Source organism: Lithobates pipiens, unplaced genomic scaffold (assembly GCF_037356315.1).
Source record: "Lithobates pipiens isolate NorthernLeopardFrog02 unplaced genomic scaffold, aLitPip1_a1.2 Scaffold_3, whole genome shotgun sequence".
Lineage (NCBI taxonomy): Eukaryota > Metazoa > Chordata > Amphibia > Anura > Ranidae > Lithobates > Lithobates pipiens.
In genome coordinates, this window is record NW_027507790.1 from 149,465,917 (window position 1) to 149,490,012 (window position 24,096).

Consider the following 24,096-nt stretch of genomic DNA (forward strand, 5'->3'; position numbering starts at 1 on the left):
ATGGGGATACTGTAAATTATGGAACAACCTGCAAATATTCATAAATTCATCCTTGTGGACCAACCGGGTATAAAGCCTCCATGATTGCTCCTTACCAGTTTTGCAACCACAGTATTCAGATGGTTGGCCAAAATTTTAGCTAGGATCTTAACATTCACATTGATGAGAGATATTGGGCAGTATGAGTCACCTTTAAGAGGATCTTTACATGGTTTTAACAACGGAATAATCAAAGCCTCTCTCATAGTGGGGGGAAGAATTCTGGCTTCTAGGGCCTTGTTATATATAGAAAGAAGGAGTGGGGCATAGTAAATGTCTAAAGTACATGTACCATTCAAACGGGAAGCCATCCAGGCCTGGTGTCTTTTATGCTGGTAGCTGTGAAATGACCAGGGCTATTTCTTCAACAAAAAGAGTCACCTCTAGGTCCTCACAGGTATCAACTGACAGAGAGGGAAGAGATATTTGTTCTAGGTATTCACTTAGTTGGGATTCAGAGTAGTGTACGCTAGTAGCATAAAAGGTTAGAAAAGGTCTCCGCAATATCTTGAGGGATGTCACTAATTTGACCCTGAAAAGGCAAGATTTGGGAAATAGATACAGGAGAATATTCTGGTCTAGTTAACCAGTTGCCGACCAGCACACGTCGATGTACGTCGGCAGAATGGCACGGGCAGGCAAATGGGCGTACCTGTACGTCCCTTTAAATTTGCCACCCTGCCATCGGGAGTGCTGGTCGGGACCCCCGTGAGTCCGGTCACGGGACCCGCGGACTCGATCGCCGCGGGCATACCCGCGATCGTCTCACGAAGCGGCCGAATGAAGAAATGCCGTTGTAAACAGCATTTCTCCATTCTGCCTAACAACTAGTGATGCTAATCTCTGCTCCATGTGATTGGAGCAGAGATCAGTGTTCACTAAATTAAAGCCCAGCCCCCAACAGTTAGTAACACACCCCTAGGAACACTTAACCCCTACACTGCCACCCACGGGTTAACCCCTTCACTGCCAGTGACATTTACACAGGAATCACTGCATTTATATAGCACTGATTGCGGTATAAATGACAATGGTCCCAAAAATGTGTCAAAAATGTCCGATATGTCCGCCATAATGTCGCAGTCACAATAAAAATCGCTGATCGCCGCCATTACTAGTAAAAAAAAAATATTAATAAAAATACCATAAAACTATCCCCTATTTTATAAACGCTATAACTTTTGCGCAAACCAATCAATAAATCGCTTATTGCGATTTTTTTTACCAAAAATATGTAGAAGAATACATATTGGCCTAAACTGAGGGAAAAAATGTTTTTTTATATATTTTAGGGGGATATTTATTATAACATAAAGTAAAAAATAATGCATTTTTTTCAAAATTGTCGCTCTATTTTTGTTTATAGCGCAAAAAATAAAAACCGCAGAGGTGATCAAATACCACCAAAAGAAAGCTCTATTTGTGGGAAAAAAAGGACGTCAATTTTGTTTGGAAGCCATGTCGCACGATTGTCAGTTAAAGCGACGCAGTGCCGAATCGCAAAAAGTGGTCTGGTCTTTGACCAGCAAAATGGTCCGGTCTGTAAGTGGTTAAATAGGCTAATAGGCCTTTTTAGCCTGTTGAAATGTTTTTTGGGCACTATGGAGCATGCGTTTTTGTGTGAGGTCAAGCAAATGGAGCTCATGCACTCTGCAGCTTTCTAACCATGTGTCCCATGTATTATTGTCGGTGTTTCGGACATAGGCAGATTCTGCTGCCAGCATGGTATTTTCTAGTTCCTTGGTACGCTGTTGGGTATTTTTACGCAAAGCACCTGTAATTGACATAAAAGTGCCCCTCAACATAGTCTTAAAAGCTTTCCGTTCTGTTAATGGATCAGTTGTGCCCAGATTCGTATTCCAATAATGTAAAATACCCTTTCTGCATTCCCCTGTACCACCTCATCCGCCAGCCACTGGGAATTCAGTTGCCAAATTGTAAGACCTGAGCCTGGTAGGAGGAGAAGGTCCACAGAAAGGGGAACTTGTTCAGATACACCTCTAAGTAAATAAGATACTTTCGAAAAAACAATAGGAAGTATAACATCTGAGGCAAATGCCATGTCTATACGGGACATAGTGTGAAAGGAATCGGAATGGCAAGAGTACTTGCAGACATTTGGATGCGTCCACTGCCATATCTCAATGAGGCCAAATACCTGTGCCCAATCAGTAAATTAATTGAAGGATCTACCCCTACCCCCCAAGCGATCCACAGCTGGGTTCAAAACAGCATTAAAGTCTCCCACGTAAAGCAGGGAGCCCAGGGGCCTTGACAGGAGCATAAGGGACAATTTGGAGAGTAGGTCGGAGGAGAACGGGGGAGGAATATAATCATTTACCAAAGTAGATATCTCGGAGACAATTTGTAATATATGATAAATCTTCCATCTGGGTCAGTCTTGACTTGCAAAATCTCTGCTGAAAGGGACTTGGCCAATAAAATTGTGACCCCTTTAGAGTAGGTCATATGGGTAGCATGAAATTAATTAGCCAACCTTAAGGGCCTGTACCTTCGTGCCAGTGAGCTGAGTTTCTTGAAGGCATATTATATGGGGTTTATGTTTTTCAAGACAGAAAAGACCAGGGACCGCTTCTGGGGTGAATTTAAACCTCTAATACTGCGTACACACAGTGGAATTTTCCGACGGACAATGTTCGATTGGAAATTTTTGTCGGAAATTCTGACTGTGTGTAGACTCCATCGGACATTTTCCGACACACAAAATTTGAGATCTGGATCTCAAATTTTCCAACAACAAAATCCGTTGCCGGAAATTCCGGTCGTGTGTACACAATTCCGTGGCATTGCATTCCAAGATATAATCTTCAGTGGCTTAGACATAGTAAATCAAAAAAGGTATAATAACTATAGTAAGGATGCAGAGCATAAGAATAACATTGTAGGCCGTGCCATCCATAACATATACAAGTCAGGACGTGTGAAGCTAAATATAAAAGAGAAGTTAAGTAAATGAAAAACTGAACACAAAAAAGTTATTTGCAAAAATTCAGCCGCAAACATCAGTAAAGGCTGGATGGAGAATGTCCAGAAAAATTAATTCTATTCAACCTTCCCTGCTCGGCCATCCCAAACATAGCGAGTCTTGGAACCCTGAACAAAATACTCAACTGAGGTTAGAAACGTCCCATGGCCATGCCACAAGCTGGTATGGGTGGTTGTATTGAATCCATAAGGGCTCTTGGAAATGAAAGAATTGTCCTGGTTCAGCATGAAAATCTACTGCAAAAGAAGGAGAGGGGCACAAAATGGCATTTGCTCATACTTCATTCCTGGAAGTGGGCTGGTGAGAAGTACATAGAAGGCAGGTCCATGGCCGAAATCCAAACAAAACAGGATGCTGTGCCAACAGGGCATGGAAGAAGAATAACAACCCTCACAGAGCTAGGCAATCAACCAGAATAGGAAACAGCGTATGCAGGTATGGTATTCTCCATTTGCAGATCAGGCAATCTCAGGATCTTCAGCATAAAGTCAAAGAAATTTTTTTGTTTCAGGTATCAATAGCAAGGGTCAGTTGCACCTGCTGGGTGTAGCTCCAAAGCGGTCATTCAGCCAGACCATAGCTTCTTTTGGGTTTGTATAGAAGTGAACTTTACCATCATGGATGATACACAATTTAGCAGGGAAGAGCATAGCGTATTGTAGGCCTTCAGTATGCAAACAATCCTCCACAGCCCACGAGGTGTGTTGGCGTTGGACTTCAGCCGAGAAGTCAGGATAGACAGAAATGGTATTGCCATTATATTTGAGCGGCCCTTTTTCCCTGGCGATATGTAGAATGACGACTTTATTTTGGAAGTTAAGAACCCGTGCAATAAGGTAACGCGGAGGGGCTCCTGAGGGAGAAGGGCGTGAAGGTGTGTGGTGCGCCGTTCGATGAAAAGAAGGTCAAAGAAGTTTCATCATTGCCAAAAACATCCCATAGCCAGGAGCGGAGAAACCATTCAGGGCAAGATCCTTCCGAATGCTTGGGGAACCCTACAAAGCGTAGTTTGTTCCATGAATGGTTCCCCAGGTCATCTACTTTGGCTCGAAGGGTCATCAGCTCATCCGTGGCAGTGCATATCGTGGTAGATAAGGGGTGCACAGTATCTTCTAAGGAGCTGATATGTTCCTCAGTTGCCCCAGTTCTGTCATGCAGGTTCTATACATCCTGCTTCAGTAGGGAAAAATCCATGCGGTTGGATTCTATTTGGGTAGTAAGAGAGGCCTTGCAGTCCTTTATACCAAACATAATATGTGCCAGCGTGGGTTTAGCTTAGGGAGGATCAGTGGCCTGTCCATTTTCCATGCAGCAAAGAGAGCTCTGAGGTGATAGAGGGTCTGCTTGAGAGGAGAAGACAGCAGGGGTCAAATCACTCACCTATGATGCAGAGTCCTGTGCAGAAGAAGGAGAAGGCTTTAGTGCCTCTGCAGGCATGGCCGAGGCCTTGGCGCCATCTTGCCGCAGGAACCAAGCGAGTTGCTCTGCCACATATGACGGCGTGGGCAGCCCATATTTAACCATCATAGTGGTCCAGTTATGTGCCTATGACTGTGGGGGAGAACGCTGTGTGGTTCGGCAGGAGAAAGGACCCAAAATATCTGCAGGATAGAGAGGTCAGAGCCGGAGCCATGGGTTCATGCAGCCGCTCTCTCCGCCATCAAGCTATGCCCCCCTCAAGTGCCAGATATTCTACTGCACTTCCTTCAGATTAACAAAGAGTCACATGTAATAAAGAATGTTGAGTATATGCTGCTGGAAATGGGGGGGGGGGGGGTGGTGGTTAAATAACAATTTTACTTTGCGCTGTAAAGGAAATTATCTTTAAAAAGTTTACTCAAGTTAACAGGACACTAGGTGAGCTAAGATAAGTAGTGGGAGAGTAGGAGAGACAAAATAACAGTAAATTAGTTTAAGATTAGATTTAGTTGTGTTGACTCAACTAAGCTGATGCAATCCATATAACCTGGGTCAATGATGATTATTTATCAAACTCACCCATCAACTGATGAATTTTGTGGTGTTAGTAGACTTAAAGAAAATTGACCACAATTTGTTGGCTGCCATTGTTCACTTCCCTCTGAAAAAGCTATTAAGTTGGCTTTGATACTGATTCTTTGGTTGTAATCCTTTCTGAGTTATTTGGCCTCAGAAACTCAGAAAGCTGGGCTGTAAAATTGAGAAGGATTTAAAAGAAGAGGAACAAACACGAGGGACACGTCCTACCTGTAAGTTTTGTGATTTTTCTGTTCTTAATGTTAGCTATACTTAACCTTAGGAAATAGTTAAGACCCACTTCGGTTTTTGATGCTTTTTTTTTGCTGAGATTTTCTCTTCATTTTCTGTTGCATCCCCTGGACAAAAAGTGAAGGAAATCTCTTCAAAAGAGAAAATTCCCTCTTTGACAATCACTGAAAAAGGTTTTGCCTTTGAAGATTTTAGCTCCTAGTCTGGTGCCACTTGTAAAGTTTTGGATTTCCCAGCTCTTTCCGCGGTGCCATTCGATGAAAAGGGTGAATCTCCTTGGCGGGTGTTTTAGTACATTCTATCCAAAACAGTGCTTTTTAATTTTACACAGTCCATTGCTTTCAGCTTTATTTTTCTCTGCCGGAAGTGCCCAAGAGTGCCCAGGGTCATTTAGCACTCCAGTACCTTCCTTTTACATAAATGAGCTTAATATCAGAAAAATGGCACACGCCCATTAAAAGAAAATATTTTTTTTAATAGATTCATTTGAATCAATTAAAGAAAGTTAATATATATGTATATATGTATGTATGGACTTATATGTAGTTCCTTGTATTTCCTGGAAAATTCTACTTTCTGGTGACACGTTTTCCCTTTTCATCTTTCCATCTATTAATTCTCCATTCAAGCTGTAACTTTCACTGTACTGCAAGACCTTGATTTTGTTCTCAGGAAGAAAAAAAAATGATTCTCTATATTTTTTCTATTACAAGAGTGTGTCTGTTTAAGCATTTTGTTTTGTACTTGTGTGTTTAAACAGGTGCAGTATCGTGAACTGAAACCAGACCCTAACCACAGTCCAAGCAAGCGGAAGAAAAATAATCTTGGTTAGCCAACTCTACGCATTACAGACAATAGCATCTGCTCATCCCAGATAAAGGGAAGCCCTGTGGCCTCACATGCATTTCCATTGTTTATGTTACCTTATACTGTATTTTTTTATCATGATAGAGAAAAATTGTAAATATTGTATAAAGGCAGATACCATTGTACAAAATGAATTTGATAATAATTTGGGAGTTTATCTCTTGATGTGTGAATGCTTTGCTTGGGCCAGTAGCACAATGCTCTAAATGATGTTGTTTAGCAGCATTCAGAGTAGTGTACATGCTGTCTAAACAGCAGGACATAGCAATGTTTGCTTTGATAGGGGCTGGGAGAGTTGTTTAAAGGCTATACATGTTTGTATGCACATGCTTTTGCCAAAAATACTATATTTAATACATAGAGCAACTATTTTGGTTTTAAGAGTAATATGCACTTTTAGATTCAGTGCCTAAAGATACCCAGGTGCCAGTGTCAGAAGTACAAGAACATTTAAGACCCTAAATTGCAGCCATGGCTCAACCAAGTTGAGTGGGGAATGAATGGATCCTCTAGACGATTTTGCAAAACAGCCCTGACAATACTTCTTTTACATTCTACTAAAAGGTATTTTATTGGTGTGTGCATCTGGAATAAACAACCCCCCCCCCCCACACCCCCACCATTTGGTAGTAACAAGTAAGATGGGTAAATGTGAAACCTTTATAAACGTAACATAGGCAGCATGACAAAAGTTCTAATAAAAATCGAAAAGAAAAAAAAAGTTTTGGAATCAGGGTTGCTTTAAAGACTGATTCCAGCCCAAACTTTTTTCTGTAAGGCAAAATAGGGAATTAAAAGAATATACTATTGTATTAGTAATGTACAATTAGGGGTTATAAACCAAAATTATTAAAACAGTAGTGGCAGAATTTAAGAGAAATGATGAGTTACTATTCAATGAGTTGATATTTGAATATTTCCCACTTGTGCTTATGTAATAATGGGGGCAGATGCAAGCTTCAACACTGAATGCCAACCCAGAAATTTTAAACACCCATATTTAAGTAAAACTATACATCAGGGAATTTATAAAAACTGGAGCAGACAGAATCTGGAGTAGCTTTGCATGGCAACCAATCAGCTTCTATCTTATGCTTGTTCAGTTAAGCTTTGAAATGAAAGATATTAGTGCGCATGCATGCGGAATCGGCATCGGTCATGCAATGAGCGGGCTCCGCACACCACCGGCTCAATACAGCGACAACAGCAGGCAGAAGCAGCGCTAGAGAGGGCTCACCAACCCATTCATCTGGGAGGGTGATGCAGCAGCGAGGATCAGGACAGCTGAAAAAAACATCAATATAAGCAGGACCAAAAGAGCGGAGTGGAGCGCCCCCCTCTGGTCCCTGCACAGTCCTCCAAGATGGCGGGGGGCAAACAAGAGACATGAGGCTGCCCGGGCCAGGGCCTCTCTCACCTCCTCTCACCACCATCTTCACTTCCATTCTCCTCACAATCTTCTGGAGAACAGGACACTGACCAGCGGGGTGAGCCATATGCACTATCCCCCCTCCCCCCGTTAATCCTCTATGCACTGATGAGACTGCAGATTCCCCAGCATCTATGGATGGGAACATGGCTGAAATGGCCAGTTTGCTGTTTAGCCAACCCAGCTCTGAACAGGGTGAACCTATCCCTCCGCAGGCCCCATATGCGGGGATGCAGTCCTTATGGCCCAATTCTCTCTCTCTCTTTCTATCCAAAGCCTGCTCCGTTATCATCACTGATCTCAAACTTGATATCCAGAGCATAGAAGACAGATTTGAGGCCATTGAAACCAAAGTTGATAACACATCCGCATGGATTAATCAAAATTCTACTATGATCACTGAGCTCCAGGACAGGCTGGTGGATGCCAACGCTAAAATAGAAGATTTGGAGAACAGGTCACGCTGCTACAACGTGCGCATCAGGGGGTTCCCTGAAACCTGCACAGATCCAGAGGGAGCCATGCACAAACTCATGAAAGACCTGATTCTGGATATTTCCCCCATCAGATGGAAATTGATAGGATCCATTGCGCCCTGACGGCTCCTAGGGCAGACGGCCTGCTGAAAACCACACTGCTACAAAATAAAGGAGAAACTGATGCTTGCAGCCATAAATAAGCAGGATTGGGTTCTCTTTGACGCACCCATACAATTATTCAATGATATTGCCCCATTGACCGTTCAGAAACAAAGAAACCTGAAGCCATTATTGCAACAACTACTTAATCGACGGATCAAATATAGATGGTTGTTCCCATTTAAACTGACTCTTGCCTATAACCTTACTCCTTTGCCACTTTACAAGATGGGTAAGACCTGTTGCTGGAGTTGGGCATCATTTCCAGGGATCTGAAAACATCTTCCCCTCAGCATCAGATTACCGGCCCCCTGTCCCCGTTGTGGTCAGCACAGAAGTCGTAACCCCCTTCCTGGGGGATTGCTTGTGCCTATACTGTGCAGGGGATTGATTCCTCCTGTTGATAGTAATGGTTTAACCACTATCATTCCGGTCTTCGCCGCGTTCTTCTCTAGTTAATTGTTGACAAGTTAACTGTTCTGATAACTGACTATATAATTATAGATTAATCTTGGTCACTCCTATACAGTTTTAGTTGCTGATCCGGGGTCCACAGGGTGTGCTTTATTTGATTCAGGCTTACCTTAGATGGTCCTTAGAGATCCAGATATCAGGGCCATCTTAAGAGCATTATAGGCCTCTGGGCAATACAGTGCACCAGGGCCCTGTCTACACAATCTCGCACAAGAATAAAAATGCAAATTTTCAATAAGTGCACAGCGGCTGCGTTTAATGGCACATCGGCTGCATTTGATGGGCACAGTGGCAGCTTTTGATGGGCACAGTGGCAGCTTTGATGGGCACAGTGGCTGTGTTTGATGGGCACAGTGTGCCGCTTTTGATGGGCCCAGTGGCTGTGTTTGATGGGCACAGTGGCAGCTTTGATGGGCAGTGGGCACAGTGGCTATGTTTGATGGGCACAGTGGCAGCTTTTGATGGGCACAGTGACAGCTTTTGATGGGCGCAGTGGCTGTGTTTGATGGGCACAGTGATGGCAGCTTTGATGGGCAGTGGGCACTGTGGTTGTGTTTGATGGGCACAGTGGCAGCTTTTGATGGACACAGTGGCTGCTTTTAATGGGCACAACTTCACTTGAACTTACTTAAGTCTGACTTAGACAGTTAGAGGTCTTCAGAAACTGAATGTTTTGCTCTGCTGAGACTGCTCCACTCCCTCTGAGCCACGCTGTCTGAAGAACATGGCAGATGTGGGCAGAGCTTGTTCACTAGCCATGGCCGTGGTGTGCTATGAATGCTGGGGCAGCCGCGCCCTTGGAGATTCTAGCAAGTGAGCAACCAGTGCAGTCAGAGCAGTCAGTCAAAACTTCAAGTCTTCTGAATCAGATTGCAGCACTGAGCATTGCCCCTGGGTGGGGCCCCCCAGGCAAGTGGGGCCCCTGGGCAACTGCCCAGGGTGCCCATTCGAAAAAACGGCCCTGCCAGATATTACCTACCCACGAACCTGTTGAGTTTATAGCTTTTTTTTTTCTTTCTTTTGCTAAATTTCTCACCTATACCTGCCTTACTTCTGATTTTATACTTGAGGTTTTGATATTGAGGTGGGGTGAATACGCATGCCCCTCCTATGATCTTGCCTTCACCAGATGATGGAGGCAACTTCATGTTTTGTGCCCTGGGCTCTGAACCCAGGGATGGCTCCGGCCCTTTGCTACTTGTACGATTTAATGACTATAATATTTTGCATAACTGTTACATGGTCATATAACATGTTCTCCTTTTCACTTTCACATTCTTACCCTTTTTCTGTGTTTCCCTTCCTACCCTCGCATTGGACTCCGACCCCAGGCTCTGGCTCTGATGGTCTACCCCAACAAGAGAAGACTGCTGAGATATCCGACGTTTGGCTCCTGACCACATACTACAAATATCATGCTCTGCCCCACCACGATGGCTAAGATACAGGACTCCACATATTCCATTTTCACCCATAACATACATGGATTTAACTCCCCAACCAAGAGGACTATGGCCTTCCAATATTATCCTAAACAGAAAGCTGACATCCTGTTATTACAGGACACACATTTTTCTAAAACTTCAGCCCCCAGATACCTCAGCTCCAAATACACACAATATTACCTTTCATCAAGCAGCAAAAAGAAAAGAGAGGTAGCCATATGCTTTTTGAAAAGGACTCCCTTTACCCCCATTACTGTAGTAAAAGATAAAATTGGCAGATATATCATGGTGGTTGGCTGTATCCCCAATCAGCTAGTATCCCAGATCTCCTACTATGCCCCCAATTCGGGACAGGTGATTTTGGGGGAAGATAGCAATATCCCGATTGACCGTACTTTAGACTGATCTGATCCGATTAGGGCAGCCATCAAATTAGTACCCCAGAATAGCAACAAATTAGCTTGATTACTACATCTTTATGGTCTGGTTGACGCTTGGCAGGAAGACAATCCCTCTGCCATAGACTATACTTATTTCTCCCATGTGCATAAAACGTATTCATACATACATAACATATTCACTCACATAGCATTATTACCATATATGATATCGATAAAGATCCTGACTGTTCCATGGTTGGATTATTCCCCCATTAAAAGGCCGCTAGATCTAAACGTAATCATGATAGTACACTCAAACAGCAGGAAATGGAGTTACAGCATCTCCTAGATGAACAGAAAACAGCTCCTCTAATTGATATCAGACACAACATTGACTCGGCTAGACTGCCTCTCAATTTGACTCTCACCACCGAAGCAGAGAAATCCATTCGTTGGTCAAAACATACATACTACACTATGGGTGATAAACCTACTACCCTGCTAGCCAGGAAATTAGTCCCCCAAAAATACTCCCCGGCATTACAAAAATTAAAACTGTACACTGGACAACTGACTCAGAACCCGCAATTGATAGCACGAAAATTTCAAGACTTTTTTTTTTATGTTAATCGCCAACAGTCCCAATTCTCTACGTAAAAAAGGGTAGGCAACGTTTTTCAAAATATTCCTCTACTGCAGCTTCAGCAAGTACATACAGAGTGCTTATAGAAGGAGAATTCTCTGAGCCAGATATTAAAATGGCCATTAAATCCCTACACCCATTTAAGGCCACGGGCCCAGATGGCTTTTCGGGTCAATACTATAGGAAATATCAAGAGATTCTCATCCCTCACTTATGCACCTATTTCAATGACATCCATAGAGATAATTGCATCCCAGCTCATGAATATTTGGCGAATATACACGTCATACCGAAACCGGGTAAGGACCATGGAGACTGATCCAATTACCGCCCAATATCCTTGATAAACATGGATTTGAAAATAATGTTGAAAATATTAGCCTGTAGACTGAATTCTTTTCTTGCATGTTATATACATCCTGATCAAGCAGGATTCATTCCTGACTGCCAAGCGTCTGACCAGACCAGGAGAATAATACACATTATTTCAGCTATCCAAACAGATTGGGATGGGCAGGGGTCCAGACAAGGCATGCTGCTATCCCTAGATACAGAAGGCCTTTGATTCCCTATCATGGGACTACCTTTTCTATGTGTTATCTAGATACAGATTTTTGTCGACTCCTGTAACATTCCCCTACAGCTTTAATGATTAATGGATATTCATCCAACTCCTTTCCAATTCAAAGGGGGATTCACCAGGGCTGCCTGCTATCACCTTAATTGTTTGTACTAGCTATAGAACCATCAAAATCTGCGAGTGCTCCGACATAAAATGGATAGAATGTGGGGACAGGGAACATAAATGCGCATTTTTTGCGGATGACATCCTACTAACGATCACCACCCTTCCCAATCTTTATAGCATATTACAGCCCTTCTCAGGCCTCTCTGGCCTCTTAATGAATCAGGAAAAATCCAGGGCACTAAATATCTCCCTACCGGATCAGATAATGAAAGCCCTCCAACTTTCATATAAGTTTGTTTGGGATCGCTCCTCCTATTTAGGTACATGTCTGACCCCTCCATACATACCTGGTATTCACAACACTACTCTGCACTCTTTAAGCGCCTAGCGGCAGACTTGAATAACTGCAGATCCATCAACCATCGTGGTTCGACAGACTACACTCTATAAAGATGAATATCCTTCCCAGGATTCTGTACCTTTTTCGCACTTTGCCTGTTGCTCTGGTCAGAACCGATTTATTCAATTTTCAAAGAAAGCTCTTTCAGTTTCTCTGTGGTGACAAGAGGCCTAGGGTGAATAGATGCACATTATATACTCCAAAAATGAAGGGTAGTCTGGGTGTCCCTGATCTGCTTAAATATTTCTATGCCGCTCAACTGTCCCAGCTTATCAGGTTCCACTCCTCCCATCCACACTCATTATGGGTGCATATAGAATCACATTCATCCCCATCCAAATTGATATCCCATATCATGTGGATACCAACTTGCGACTGGCCTGTGATTTTATGCCCCTCTCTCTCCCTATCATTTAGCATTTGAGATAGACTAAATCTAAATCTCACTCGATCAAGTCCCCGCACAGCCCATTGGCCCCTTTGTTGCGAAACAAAGATTTAACCCCGGGTCTAACTCCTAACAACTTAAATTGGTGGACCAAAATAGTCTCCTGCAAATAGCAGACATTTGTGATCACAAGGGCATGTTAAACAAACAGACCCTAACAGATAAATACCAGATGTTAGATTCTGAACAATATCGGTATATTCAACTGAAACACTACCTAAACACCTTATCTTGTAATAGTGATCTGACGACCATGTCGCCAATGTCACAAATATGTTAAAACTAAAGGTCATATTTCTGAACTGTATACTATCTTAATGCATACCTCAATCAAACAAGATTACATGGTCAAATGGGAGCAAGACTGCTAAGAAAACCTCAAACTAGGGGAGTGGCAATTGATTGCCCAAGCAGCTTCTAAATCACTTATTTACACCTCCTATTATAGAGGCAAACTATAAGGTCCTTTTAAGATGGTACATGGTGCTGACCAGATTGGCTACATATATTCTGGAAGCTTCTCCAAAGTGCTTTCTGGGTTGTGGACAAGATGGAACAATATACCATATCTGGTGGTAATGCCCCAAGGTATGATGATTTTTGGATAAGGGTTTACAATTTTATTTTTACCATTACCCAAATCAACCTCATTAAATCTCTTAAACATGCCATTTTGGGGTTGAAAGTTGAAGAGGCCTTGAAAAATCAGACAAAGCTTCTCGCTTTCATATTTATCTCTGCCAGAATTACTATAGCTAGCAATTGGAGGTCAACTGCCATCCCATTTGACCAACTTAAGCGCAAACTCTCTTGGCTCATGATAAATGAAAGGCTCTTGGCAGTCTTAAATAAATAAATGTGTTTGAAAAAGTTTGGGGCCTGTAGATTAGCTATCTGACTGGAGACCCCCATATGGCTCCGGTCTGAGGAGCCTTCAGGAGGCACGGACCAGAGCTAGGGGTCCCCCCTTCTCCTTTCTTTCCTTTCCTCTCCTTTCCTCTCCCTACTTTTAATAAGGAGCTTGATGAGTACCATTTAAGAGTCAATAATGAAGTACCCATTGTCTTTTCTTAGACAAACGAGCATCCGGTACGGTGCAATTGATATCATGCTTATACAGTATATCTTTCTATTGTTGTTAAACCTAATGTGAAAATGTTAATAAAAACATTGAAACAAAAATGAAAGATATCAGCTGATTGGTTTTTATGAACAGCTGTTCAAGTTTCTAGCTAATGCAGTTTTAATAAATTCCCATTACAGTCTTCCAAAGTAACTCACCTTCAAGAACCTGAAAACCTTAGCTATTTTGTTTGAGTTGGGAGTTGTAGTGGTAGTAAGTTAAAAACAGCTGGACTTGCTTTCTTGTTTCTACACCAATTACAGAAGCCAATTGTTCTGTTTTGTTCATCTAATAGTCGGGAATATAACCACACATAGGTAGTCCAAACAGCATAATCCAGTTACCACTAATGTCAAGCTAATAGTGATACAATATAATATGAGGTTAATATAACTCCATGGGTTACCCACTAAGGTGGGTGTTAACTGGCGTTACATACAGTAACTGCAGGTCTTTGAACTGTATGCATTAAAAATAATGGAAACGTGTATACTGATAAATACAGTAAATCCACTCACACTGACTAGTGCCTACGATTTATTACCACCCACTGGAACACAAGATGGGGGTTATTACCACTCTGTAACTCTAGGCAGAACCAATGAGTCTTAGAACAAGAAAAACAAACACCTTTAAAGAGCTTTAAAAGCACGTGGACCTTTGTTAAAATATCAACAAGATTCAGCAGGAACACCACACCAACCACCCTTTATCATCCCTATTCACCACATATGTGGTTAGTGTATCAGAAAGATGTAGGAGAGTTTTCAACAAAAATGTTATCCATGTTTTTTTTTAAAGAAACACACTTAGTAGCTTGTACACCTAGAAGATTTAACAACCAAGTGAAGGCAAAACAATATGGTATATGCAGCACTGAAAGTGCCCAGACCTATATTTTGGGGAAACAAAACAACTGATGACATGTGGCTTTTAAAATACAGTAGGAGGGCTAATTCCACAGGTCATGAATCAGCTGTCTACCTACCTAAGAGATGCTGTTTGGGAGAATAAGATGAATGGATAAGACATGGTTTGAAAGAGGCGTGACGTATGACATCTACATCACATTAAACAAAAATGGCAACCTCCCCAATGTATACCTAGCTTTATGGTGCACATGGAAGCACTTTGTACAGAACAAAACAAAATTTCTCAAAGTTCACTTGCTATTTAGCCACAAAAAAACTTTCTACCAATTTGTATTAAAAACATAGGTTTTAGCTGTACAATATTTGCAAATATATGTGGAAGCTACTCAATTTTAATGCAACATTTTAACACCATTGGATTTTTTTTTTTCGCTGGCTAGCCTCTAATGCCCTGTACACAAAGTTGGACTTGCCGACGGAAAATCCGATTGTGTGTGGGCTCCATCTGAGTTTTTCCATTGGAATTTCTGACACACAAAGTTTGAGAGCCGGATCTAAAACTTTCCGACAACAAAATCCAATTGTTTAAATTCCAATCGTGTGTAGACAATTCCGACAGGCAAAGTGCCACGCATGCTCAGAATAAATTACTAGACTAAAGCTTTTGGTTACTGGCTTCTTTATAGTCCCGTCGTACGTGCTTTTACGTCACCTCTTTCCGAACTATCGGATTTTCCGACAACTTTGTGCGACTTTGTGTATGCAAGACAAGTTTGGGCCAAAGTACACATGGTCGGACATTCCGATGACAAAAATCCATCGGATTTTTTCCGATGGATTTTGTCGTCGGAATGTCCGACCGTGTTTACAGGTCGTAAGTGTGCTGGGAGGAATTTTGTTTTGTTTGATGTACATCAAAATGGAACATCCTTCCCTAAAAAATAGGAGGTGGCCTTCAGTGTTAGCTATCAGTAACTTAGAACAATGACTATTTTTATCCTGGCAATTCTATACCTTTTTCACACCAACCTCAGTGAAGTGCTTGTTTAAAGTCATATTAAAATGTAAAGGCCTGTACACACAATCAGACTTTTTGATAACAAACATGCAAATTAGAGGTTTTAAGGCAACATCCGACCGTGTGTACGCTCCATCGGACAAACGTTTTCGGTTTTCATCAGACTTTTGTTGGCTGTGCGAACGGACAAACTTTTTGACAACATAAGACCGATGGAGCAAAGTCCGATTGTGTGTACACATAAACCATCTGACTTTTGTACAAAAGCTCAGACAACAATACAGAAGTTGACCAAAGGGTGGCGCCGGAGTAATTGAACGTCCTCTTTTGAAGTGTTGTCAGTATGTTGAAACGTCACTACGTTCGTGTTTGTTACCTAAAAAGTCTGATTGTGTGTATGCAATACAAATTTATGGCCAATGACCTTTGTACAAAAGTCCACGGGAAAGTTTTACTAAGTCCGATCGTGTGTATGAGGCTTAGGACGGACTTTGTGTTCAACTTCTTCTGCAGTTTGTTTTTCATTTTCTTTAGACTCCACCAACTACTCACATTTTCTGGTGTAAGGGTGGCCCCTTGACTCATGAAGTCTGACCAAAGCCACCTTTACATGTGCCCTCACAACATACATGCCCATGCTGCCAGCAATGGACACACATGGGCAGCTCAAATTAATAGCATGAATGAAGCTATCCTGGGTGTATGTGTGCAACAGCCCTATGAATGATGATATTTGTAGCCCAGAAGAAGTCCATCAGCACTGCAGGCACTCTTTTATATTAAGAGTGCCCACCTCCAATTGGAAGGTCGGCTAAGCCACACAGAAGTAGCTAGAAGCTGCACCAGAATATAAGGACGGAATAGTGAGTGATTGCTGCAATTGTTTATGAAATCAGTACTTGTCTAGTGGATAGATTGTCAATAGTTTGTATTTATATCTAAAACGTGGAAGCTTCAGCACTACTGTAACAATTCACATTTTGAAGCGTTATTAAATCCCAAAACAAAAATGTTATATATTGCAGCTAACCAATACTTAAATATAATGTCCGCATTAGTTTTACTACTTTTAGGCTTTTTTTTCCCTTTGTTTTCACCTGGTGATCAAGCTAGTAACATGCTTCCTGTCTCAGGGTGTCGCCACTCCACTAGAGGAGCAACTGAGCCACCATTGGATAGCAGTGTTTTCAGTCTGGGGAAAAGGTAGATTTAAATGGACTTGACTAACAAATTAAAGCAAATTTCAGCAAACATTTTTTAAATAGTCAGAGCAACAGTTTTTTTTTCCCTTTATTTGGATAAAGGCATTTTGGATAATTATATCAATTTAATTTGAGTACAGTGTTGCATGATCGCGCAATTGCCAGTTAAAGTAGAGCAATGCTGAGTAGAAAAATATAACAGACTTACAGGCCGGATCACAAGGAGAAAATGAAGGCTAAAAATTAAAACTAAAGCAGTCAACACATCAAGAATTGTTTAACTGCACTATATTACAATTATGTTTTTGGGTTTTATATTGCTTTAAGTTGTGTATACTTCAGTTAACACTTGCTTCACGTGCTTGGGCTATGGGGATTGAACTTCCCCTAAGGGTTTGAGGTGTCTGTTTATGAAGCAGTGAAAAGACTTCACTGCTTCATTCTCCGGCATTCTCAGAGGAAATCGTTCTCCTCTGGATGCCAGTTTATGAAGCTTTGTAGATCGCCTCTCCTTTGGTGAAGTGATCTACAAACGCTTCAAACAGTGGAGAATGCCCCCTGATACTGGAATCTTGTGAGACTTTATGAGATTACAGTACCAGAAACACTGAGGTGTCAGTTTATTAAGCAGTGATAAATGATCACTGCTCAGTACTTGGACAGACGGCGTGGTTAAAGCTAATAAAATAAAGAGCCCCCCTACATAATATATATATATATATATATATATATATATATATATATATATATATATATATATATATATATATGTGTGTGTGTGTGTGTGTGTGTGTGTGTGTGTGTGTGTATATATATATATATATATATATATACACACACACACACACACATTATATATATGGATACACATAAATATGACAGGGGGGCATGATTACTATCTTGGGGAGTCTGATTGAGGTATAAGGAAGTTAATAATCTTCCTCTTTCCTCCTCAGATCTCCCTAGATTCTCTCTTCACTCACTGATTCTCCACCTCTGAGCTGGTGAATCGGGGAGTGGGAATTCTGACTCAGATCGCCAGTGAAGTGCTGAGATCGCAGCTTCATAAACTGGCCATTTCTGTGCCAGTCAATGAGGATTCTCAGTGTGCGGAGATCATCGGCAGGAGAATATGTTCAAACGCGTTCTCCCTCGATTATCTCTGTTTCATAAACCGTTTATGGACTGTGATCAGTGGCGATCCTCTGGATCACCGCTATTCACTGCTTCATAAACGGACATCTAAATGTCAAGTCATTTCTTACCATTGGATGAATTGAAGATGTCACTTAGTTGATTGCTGGAATATTTTCAAGAATCATTAGCAAGTTTAGTTGTTTTGGATTTTCTACCATTATATATCTTATGACTCAGATGACTGAAAACTGTCACAGACAAATATCAAGTTGGAAGGTGTGACTAGAATGTTAAAAAGTACAAAACAGAACATACTATATACTATAATTTCTGTAGAGCTATTACATTTAATGAATTCATTCAAAACATGGCAGCCTTTAGGGTAAGAGAGAAACTTTTAAACATATCATACATCTATTGTCACTAGGTACAACTAAGTTGGAAGTTTATCAGACATTTGTCTGATTGCTCAACTGTAACTCACAAATAAGTGACTAAATTACATTATGAAACATTTTTATATTCTTAATCTTTACCATATGTATTGCATATGTAATGAATTTACAAATGGATAAATACAGTTTACATTAAAGTTAATATATGTTATGTGCATACTGTAATCATCTTTGATATTCAGATATTTAAAGGAGTTGTAAAGAAAGAAGTTTTTTTTTTATCTTAATGCATTCTTTTCATTAAGATAAAAAGCCTTCTGTGTGCAGCAGCCCCCTCTTACTTACCTGAAGTCCCTCTCTGTCCAGTGATGTCCACAAGTGTCTCAGCCATCCGAGATTCTACCTTCTGATTGGCTGAGACACAGCAGCCATTAGGTGGAGTACCTTTTATTAAAGTATTTCTCTGGGATTTCATATTTAAAGTGCAAGTAAACCCTCCTATCCTTATCCTAGCCATGGAAGCTGCCATCTTGGCATCTGTTTAAGCTTCAACTGCCATGATGCTGCACATGTGATCAGTTATGACACCAGCTATTGGATGGTTTGACAGTTTGGTTGCCAGTTCAACCAATGTGACAGTTAGCATTTCCGGCATGCCGGGAATGTAACTGTTTTTTAAACTATTAAATCGATGGGTTTACTCCCACTTTAATATGATGCTCTAAACTTTCTAAATTCAAAAGTTCCTACATAACAAGTCCCTATAGAAAAGTAGATGTGTCATAGCATCCATGAATTGTTTCATTGTGCTTTACACACTTTGCACTAGGAAAATAAAACAGAATTACTCTTTATCTTTTTGGCAACCATATTATATTCATGGGGTTTTGTTTGCATGCTGCTTGGTAAGCTATATGAGGATTCTGGGGCTCTCTGAATACAATCCAAAAATGTGAGCATTTACATGGAGTTGCCAGTCCTGTGGACCTGGGGGTGCATTAAAAGGTAAGGGGAGCTTCACATTAAAGTCCAACTTCAGGCACGATTTTTTTTTTGTTTTGGATAAAGTAAGTCATTGAAAATCTCTATAGTTGGTATAGTTGCGCCAAAACTTTTTTAGTTCTCTAGTTGGTATATAGTTCTATAGTTGGTATATTTACACCAAAACTTTTTTATTTGGTAAAATGGAGAAGGGATATAATCTATATTAGGTTACTATTACTTTATGTGACTTCCTAGTGACACAGGCACAGGAAGTGAGAGTAAACCTCTCCAGAACCCCGGAGACCATGGATAAAAAAAAAAAAAAAAAAAACTTAACAGTAATATTTACTTAAGTCCCAAGTCTATCCAGAAATGTTTTGCCTGCATTTGGACTTTAAATATCCTCCAGGTAATGCTAATGCCATATTGAGTTGGATTTACTAAAGGAGTATTGTTGACCCTACTAAAACAGAATTCGGCCTTAAAATCCTGGGCAAGGTTCCCTTTATTTTTAAATTTATCCTGCTCCTGATTGGCTGTTTGAAGTTAACACAGCTTCATCGGACTTAAAATAAAATGAAAAAAATACTCCTTTGGTACATCACCCATATAAAAGTAGCATGCCAAACCAGTTGCCAAAATCCAACTCTCCATTTATTTGCATACATTTTAAGTTCTAGCAATAAGTAATCACATTTCACTAATGGCCAGAAAAAAATGTGTAAGTAACACAGACATGAAATGTATTCCGTGATAAGGAAGTTTTTTTTTTTTTTTTTTGCATCAATCTTTTGTAATACAGTGTTGAAAAAAAAAAAGTTTCTCTACTTTGTATCACCATTTTTAGCTTTATTGCATATTACTGTGTTATGTGATGTCTGCTGGTCCTTATTTTTATTGTTTACTCCTTGTTACGAACATTACATGTATAAAGAAATGCGATCACCTGATACACGTCTAAACTTGGTTGCAATGGACACATGCAGTCTAATAAACAATGGGAGGTTGTTTTAGGGTTGAAAAAGTTAAATTGTCATTTTAACAGATATCAGATTGAACAACATAAGGAGTTATTTCCATAAACATTCACAAATAACCATACACGGTGAGTCGGCCCGGTGGCTATCGCCCATAGCTAGACTCCCCTTATTATGTAATATGGAACTAATATTGATGACTGTCACTCAGTCTCGAGAGCAATTTGGCCAAGGGGCCATGTTGTTTGCCAAAAAAAAAATTCCATATGTAAATAATTAAAAACAAAAAAGAAAGAGAGTCTAGGTCAGGAAGAAACCAGAAGGGGGGAAGAGCTTCCCAAGGATGGGCATGAGCGGTGAGAGAGAAAAAAAAAGGAAAAACAGATGTGAAAAGAAAACAGAGATAGAAAGAGAGGGAAAGTCGAAGGAAAGCGACAGAATGGCTGCAGAGACTTTCATCGAAAAAAAAATAAAACATAGTAGACAAGGGATGGGGAGACCAAGAAGGGAGATTGTTTTAAACGATGTCGTGAAAATGGTATCAAAATGAATTTAGCCCTGAAATATATAGTAGATATGTAAAAATCTTTCATTAACATGCTAACCTTTTCTACTGTGTCTGAAATTCCATACCTTGAAGTAGGCTGGCATGTTTGATATTACTGACTGAGGGCAAGGTAATTCATTTTTTTGTAAGTGGTGTTACCTGCTCATGAGCAAAAAAGATTTGGCCTAAACAAATGCCCGATGTTAGCACTTTAAGGGAAACCTTTATTCAGGTTTATGGTTCAGTTATTTCAATCTAAGTGGGCTTTTGTAGCCAGCATGCCAGCATCTCCCTTGACAACTGTTTCCATGATGAGTTCTAGGATCTGCCCTGAAGGGTCCATGAGAAAGATTCAATTTTGTCAAATGCAAGATAGTGACAGTTGTCCTTGGCCAAATTGCACTTACTGAATTTAATTTAACATACATCTAATGGGAAGATGGCATATTCCTTCAAATAAACAGACAGATGATCCATATTTCTAGAGAAAACCTTAAACATTAAAATAAGTGCACTTTAAATTACTGATCTAGTAATCTCTAACACCATGATACATACACCCAGTACATAAATCCACAATGTGTAGCAGATAAACTACGTATACAGCAAGATTATATCTGTTGTGACACAATAAATAGTTGCTTACTACAAACTATAAAAAATGGGTGGTGTTAGTTTGCTTAGCTGAGAATGCCATTCTACATCCATGTAGTAGCACCAACCTTATGGTCCTGTATGCTGCATGGTTTTTGATGTCAAATATGTCTTTGTGTGTGTTATATAACATTATGAATGATTTACAATAAATGCATTTATAAAACTGCTATCTGAGGGTTATTTAAATGACTTATGTCACAAGTGTTCTGAAGACACTGTGATAAAATTATACTACTTTGATGTACAATATATTTTTAATGGATTGTCTCTATTGGTTTCCTTACTAGGGCATTTATTCTGCACATATTGCTAAGCCATATATTGATAATCTTAAACTGACTTTACACTGAAGATTTTGATTGTTTTTTCCCTTCAAATTTTCCTTCAATTTTTTTTAATACTGGGAGATTCCTGGCAGCATTTGATTTGCTAAGGCTAGCAAGGGAATTATAAAAATACACTATATTACCAAAAGTATTGGGACTGCTGCCTTTACACACACATGAAATTGAATGGCATCCCAGTCTTAGGCCTGACTCACACCTCTATAGGAAACCATGTTAAATGGATTGTAGTATAAATCTGCAAAAAAAGCAGAAAGCACTAAAAATGTATAGGTGTGAATCAGGCCTTAGTCCTTAGGGTTCAATATTGAGTTGGCCCACCCTTTGCAGCTCTAATAGCTTCAACTCTTCTAGGAAGGCTGGCCACAAGGTTTAGGAGTGTGTCTATGGGAATGTTTGACCATTCTTCCAGAAGTGCATGCAGTCTCTGCTCTAATTCATCCCAAAGGTGTTCTATCGGGTTGAGGTCAGGACTCTGTGCAGGCCAGTCAACTTCCTGCACCTCAAACTCACTCATCCATATTTTTATGGATCTTGATTGTGCACTGGTGCACAGTAATGATGGCATAGGAAGGGGCCATCCCTAAACTGTTTCCACAAAATTGGGAGCATGAAATTGCCCAAAATGTCTTGGTATGCTGACGTCTTAAGAGTTACCTTCACTGGAACTAAGGGGCCAAGCCCAAACCCTGAAAAACAACCCCTGAAAAACAACCCCACACCATAATCCCCCCTCCACCAAGTGATTTGGACCGGTGCGCAAAGCAAGATCCATGAAGACATGAATGAGTGAGTTTGGGGTGGAGGAGCTTGAATCCTGACCTCAAATTGATAGAACACCTTTAGTATGCATCAGAGCAGAGACTGCAAGCCAGGCCTTCTCATCCATATCAGTGCCTGACCTCACAAATGGGCCTCTGGAAAAATTGTCAAAAATTCCCATAGACACACTCCTAAACCTTGTGGACAGCCTTCCCAGAAGAGTTGAAGTTGTTATAGCTGCAAATGGTGGGACAACTCAATATTGAACCCGACTGACTAAGACTGGGATGCCATTAAAATTCACGTGTGTGTAAAGGCAGGCGTCACAATACTTTTGGTAATATAGTGTACCTTAAAGTCAGAAATCCTGCTGGAATCGAAAGAATTCCTGACATGTAGGGCAATAAGCCTGCTTCTTTAATCTGAGCTGAGTTACATATTCTCGGTTTATTAACCAATCAGATTCAGATTTCAGGGCAGGTTTGAATTTGACTGATGCTTGTGATGAATCACTTGAATGAGTTTTCTTTTTGTATGTGAGTGAGATTAAGGAATCGTTTTGTGGATTTGCACTTGGGAACAAGACTCATACTACAAAAGGGGTTCCCAGATCACCAAATTACTGACAAAAATGGAATGAAAAGTAGTGGTGCACTATAGCAATGCCTATACTGTATATAAAATAAACTAAGCACTGAGTACGAGTGACAGGCTGTGTTGTGCACATGCATGTCAAGGTTTAATTTTTTTTATTTGCATATCAACTTAATCTTTATATGCTTAAATGGTACCTTTTATTTTGATTTCTAACCATTTTCTATCTACTGTCCCATTTAAAAAAAAAAATCAAAAACCTAAATAACCACTATAGTATTGTTTCATAATACATGGATGTTGATAAGACATAAGGTTGAAATTACAAATGAAAATCTATCTATGTAAGGTCAGGAATATAGATGTACTATTGATCATCCCAGGAGTGAAGTCTCTATCCAGTAGCCTGTGAAGTCATATTCTAACAAACAGGTTGCAGAGGTACTGATGTTTTACAGTAGGTTGTATATGTCATCTGAACTCTGCAGTATATATACAAGAACTTGGAAGTGTTCTATTATATTTGTGTAATGCAGCTGATTGGCATTTAAATCTTGCTTTCCACATCTTGTATTCACATTTCTTGTCTAAAATAATGGATGCAATAAAACTGATGATTCCTTGTAACTGTTGTCTGCCATTTCTACCATGCAAAAACTTGAGAGCAAAATCTTGTGATTTGCCACTTCCCAGGTCCATAACAGTCTGCTCATGCCACATAACGGGAAGATGGACCTTATTTACATTTGCGTAAAAGGACTGGTAAAGACAGACTCTGA

The 24,096-nt window shown here is 40.5% G+C and overlaps 1 protein-coding gene across 4 annotated transcripts in view; it reads left to right on the forward strand.

Annotated features, from left to right (window-relative positions):
* MCTP1 (multiple C2 and transmembrane domain containing 1) overlaps window positions 1-17,615 on the forward strand; it is a 1,143,431-nt gene extending 1,125,816 nt beyond the window's left edge. For all 4 annotated transcript variants that reach the window (XM_077462382.1, XM_077462384.1, XM_077462385.1 and 1 more), the window contains one exon: window positions 6,054-17,615. In XM_077462382.1, the coding sequence (XP_077318508.1) occupies window positions 6,054-6,125 (72 nt within the window). In that variant the 3' untranslated portion in view covers window positions 6,126-17,615. The remainder of the gene's footprint in view (window positions 1-6,053) is intronic.
* The last annotated feature ends 6,481 nt before the right edge of the window (window positions 17,616-24,096 follow it).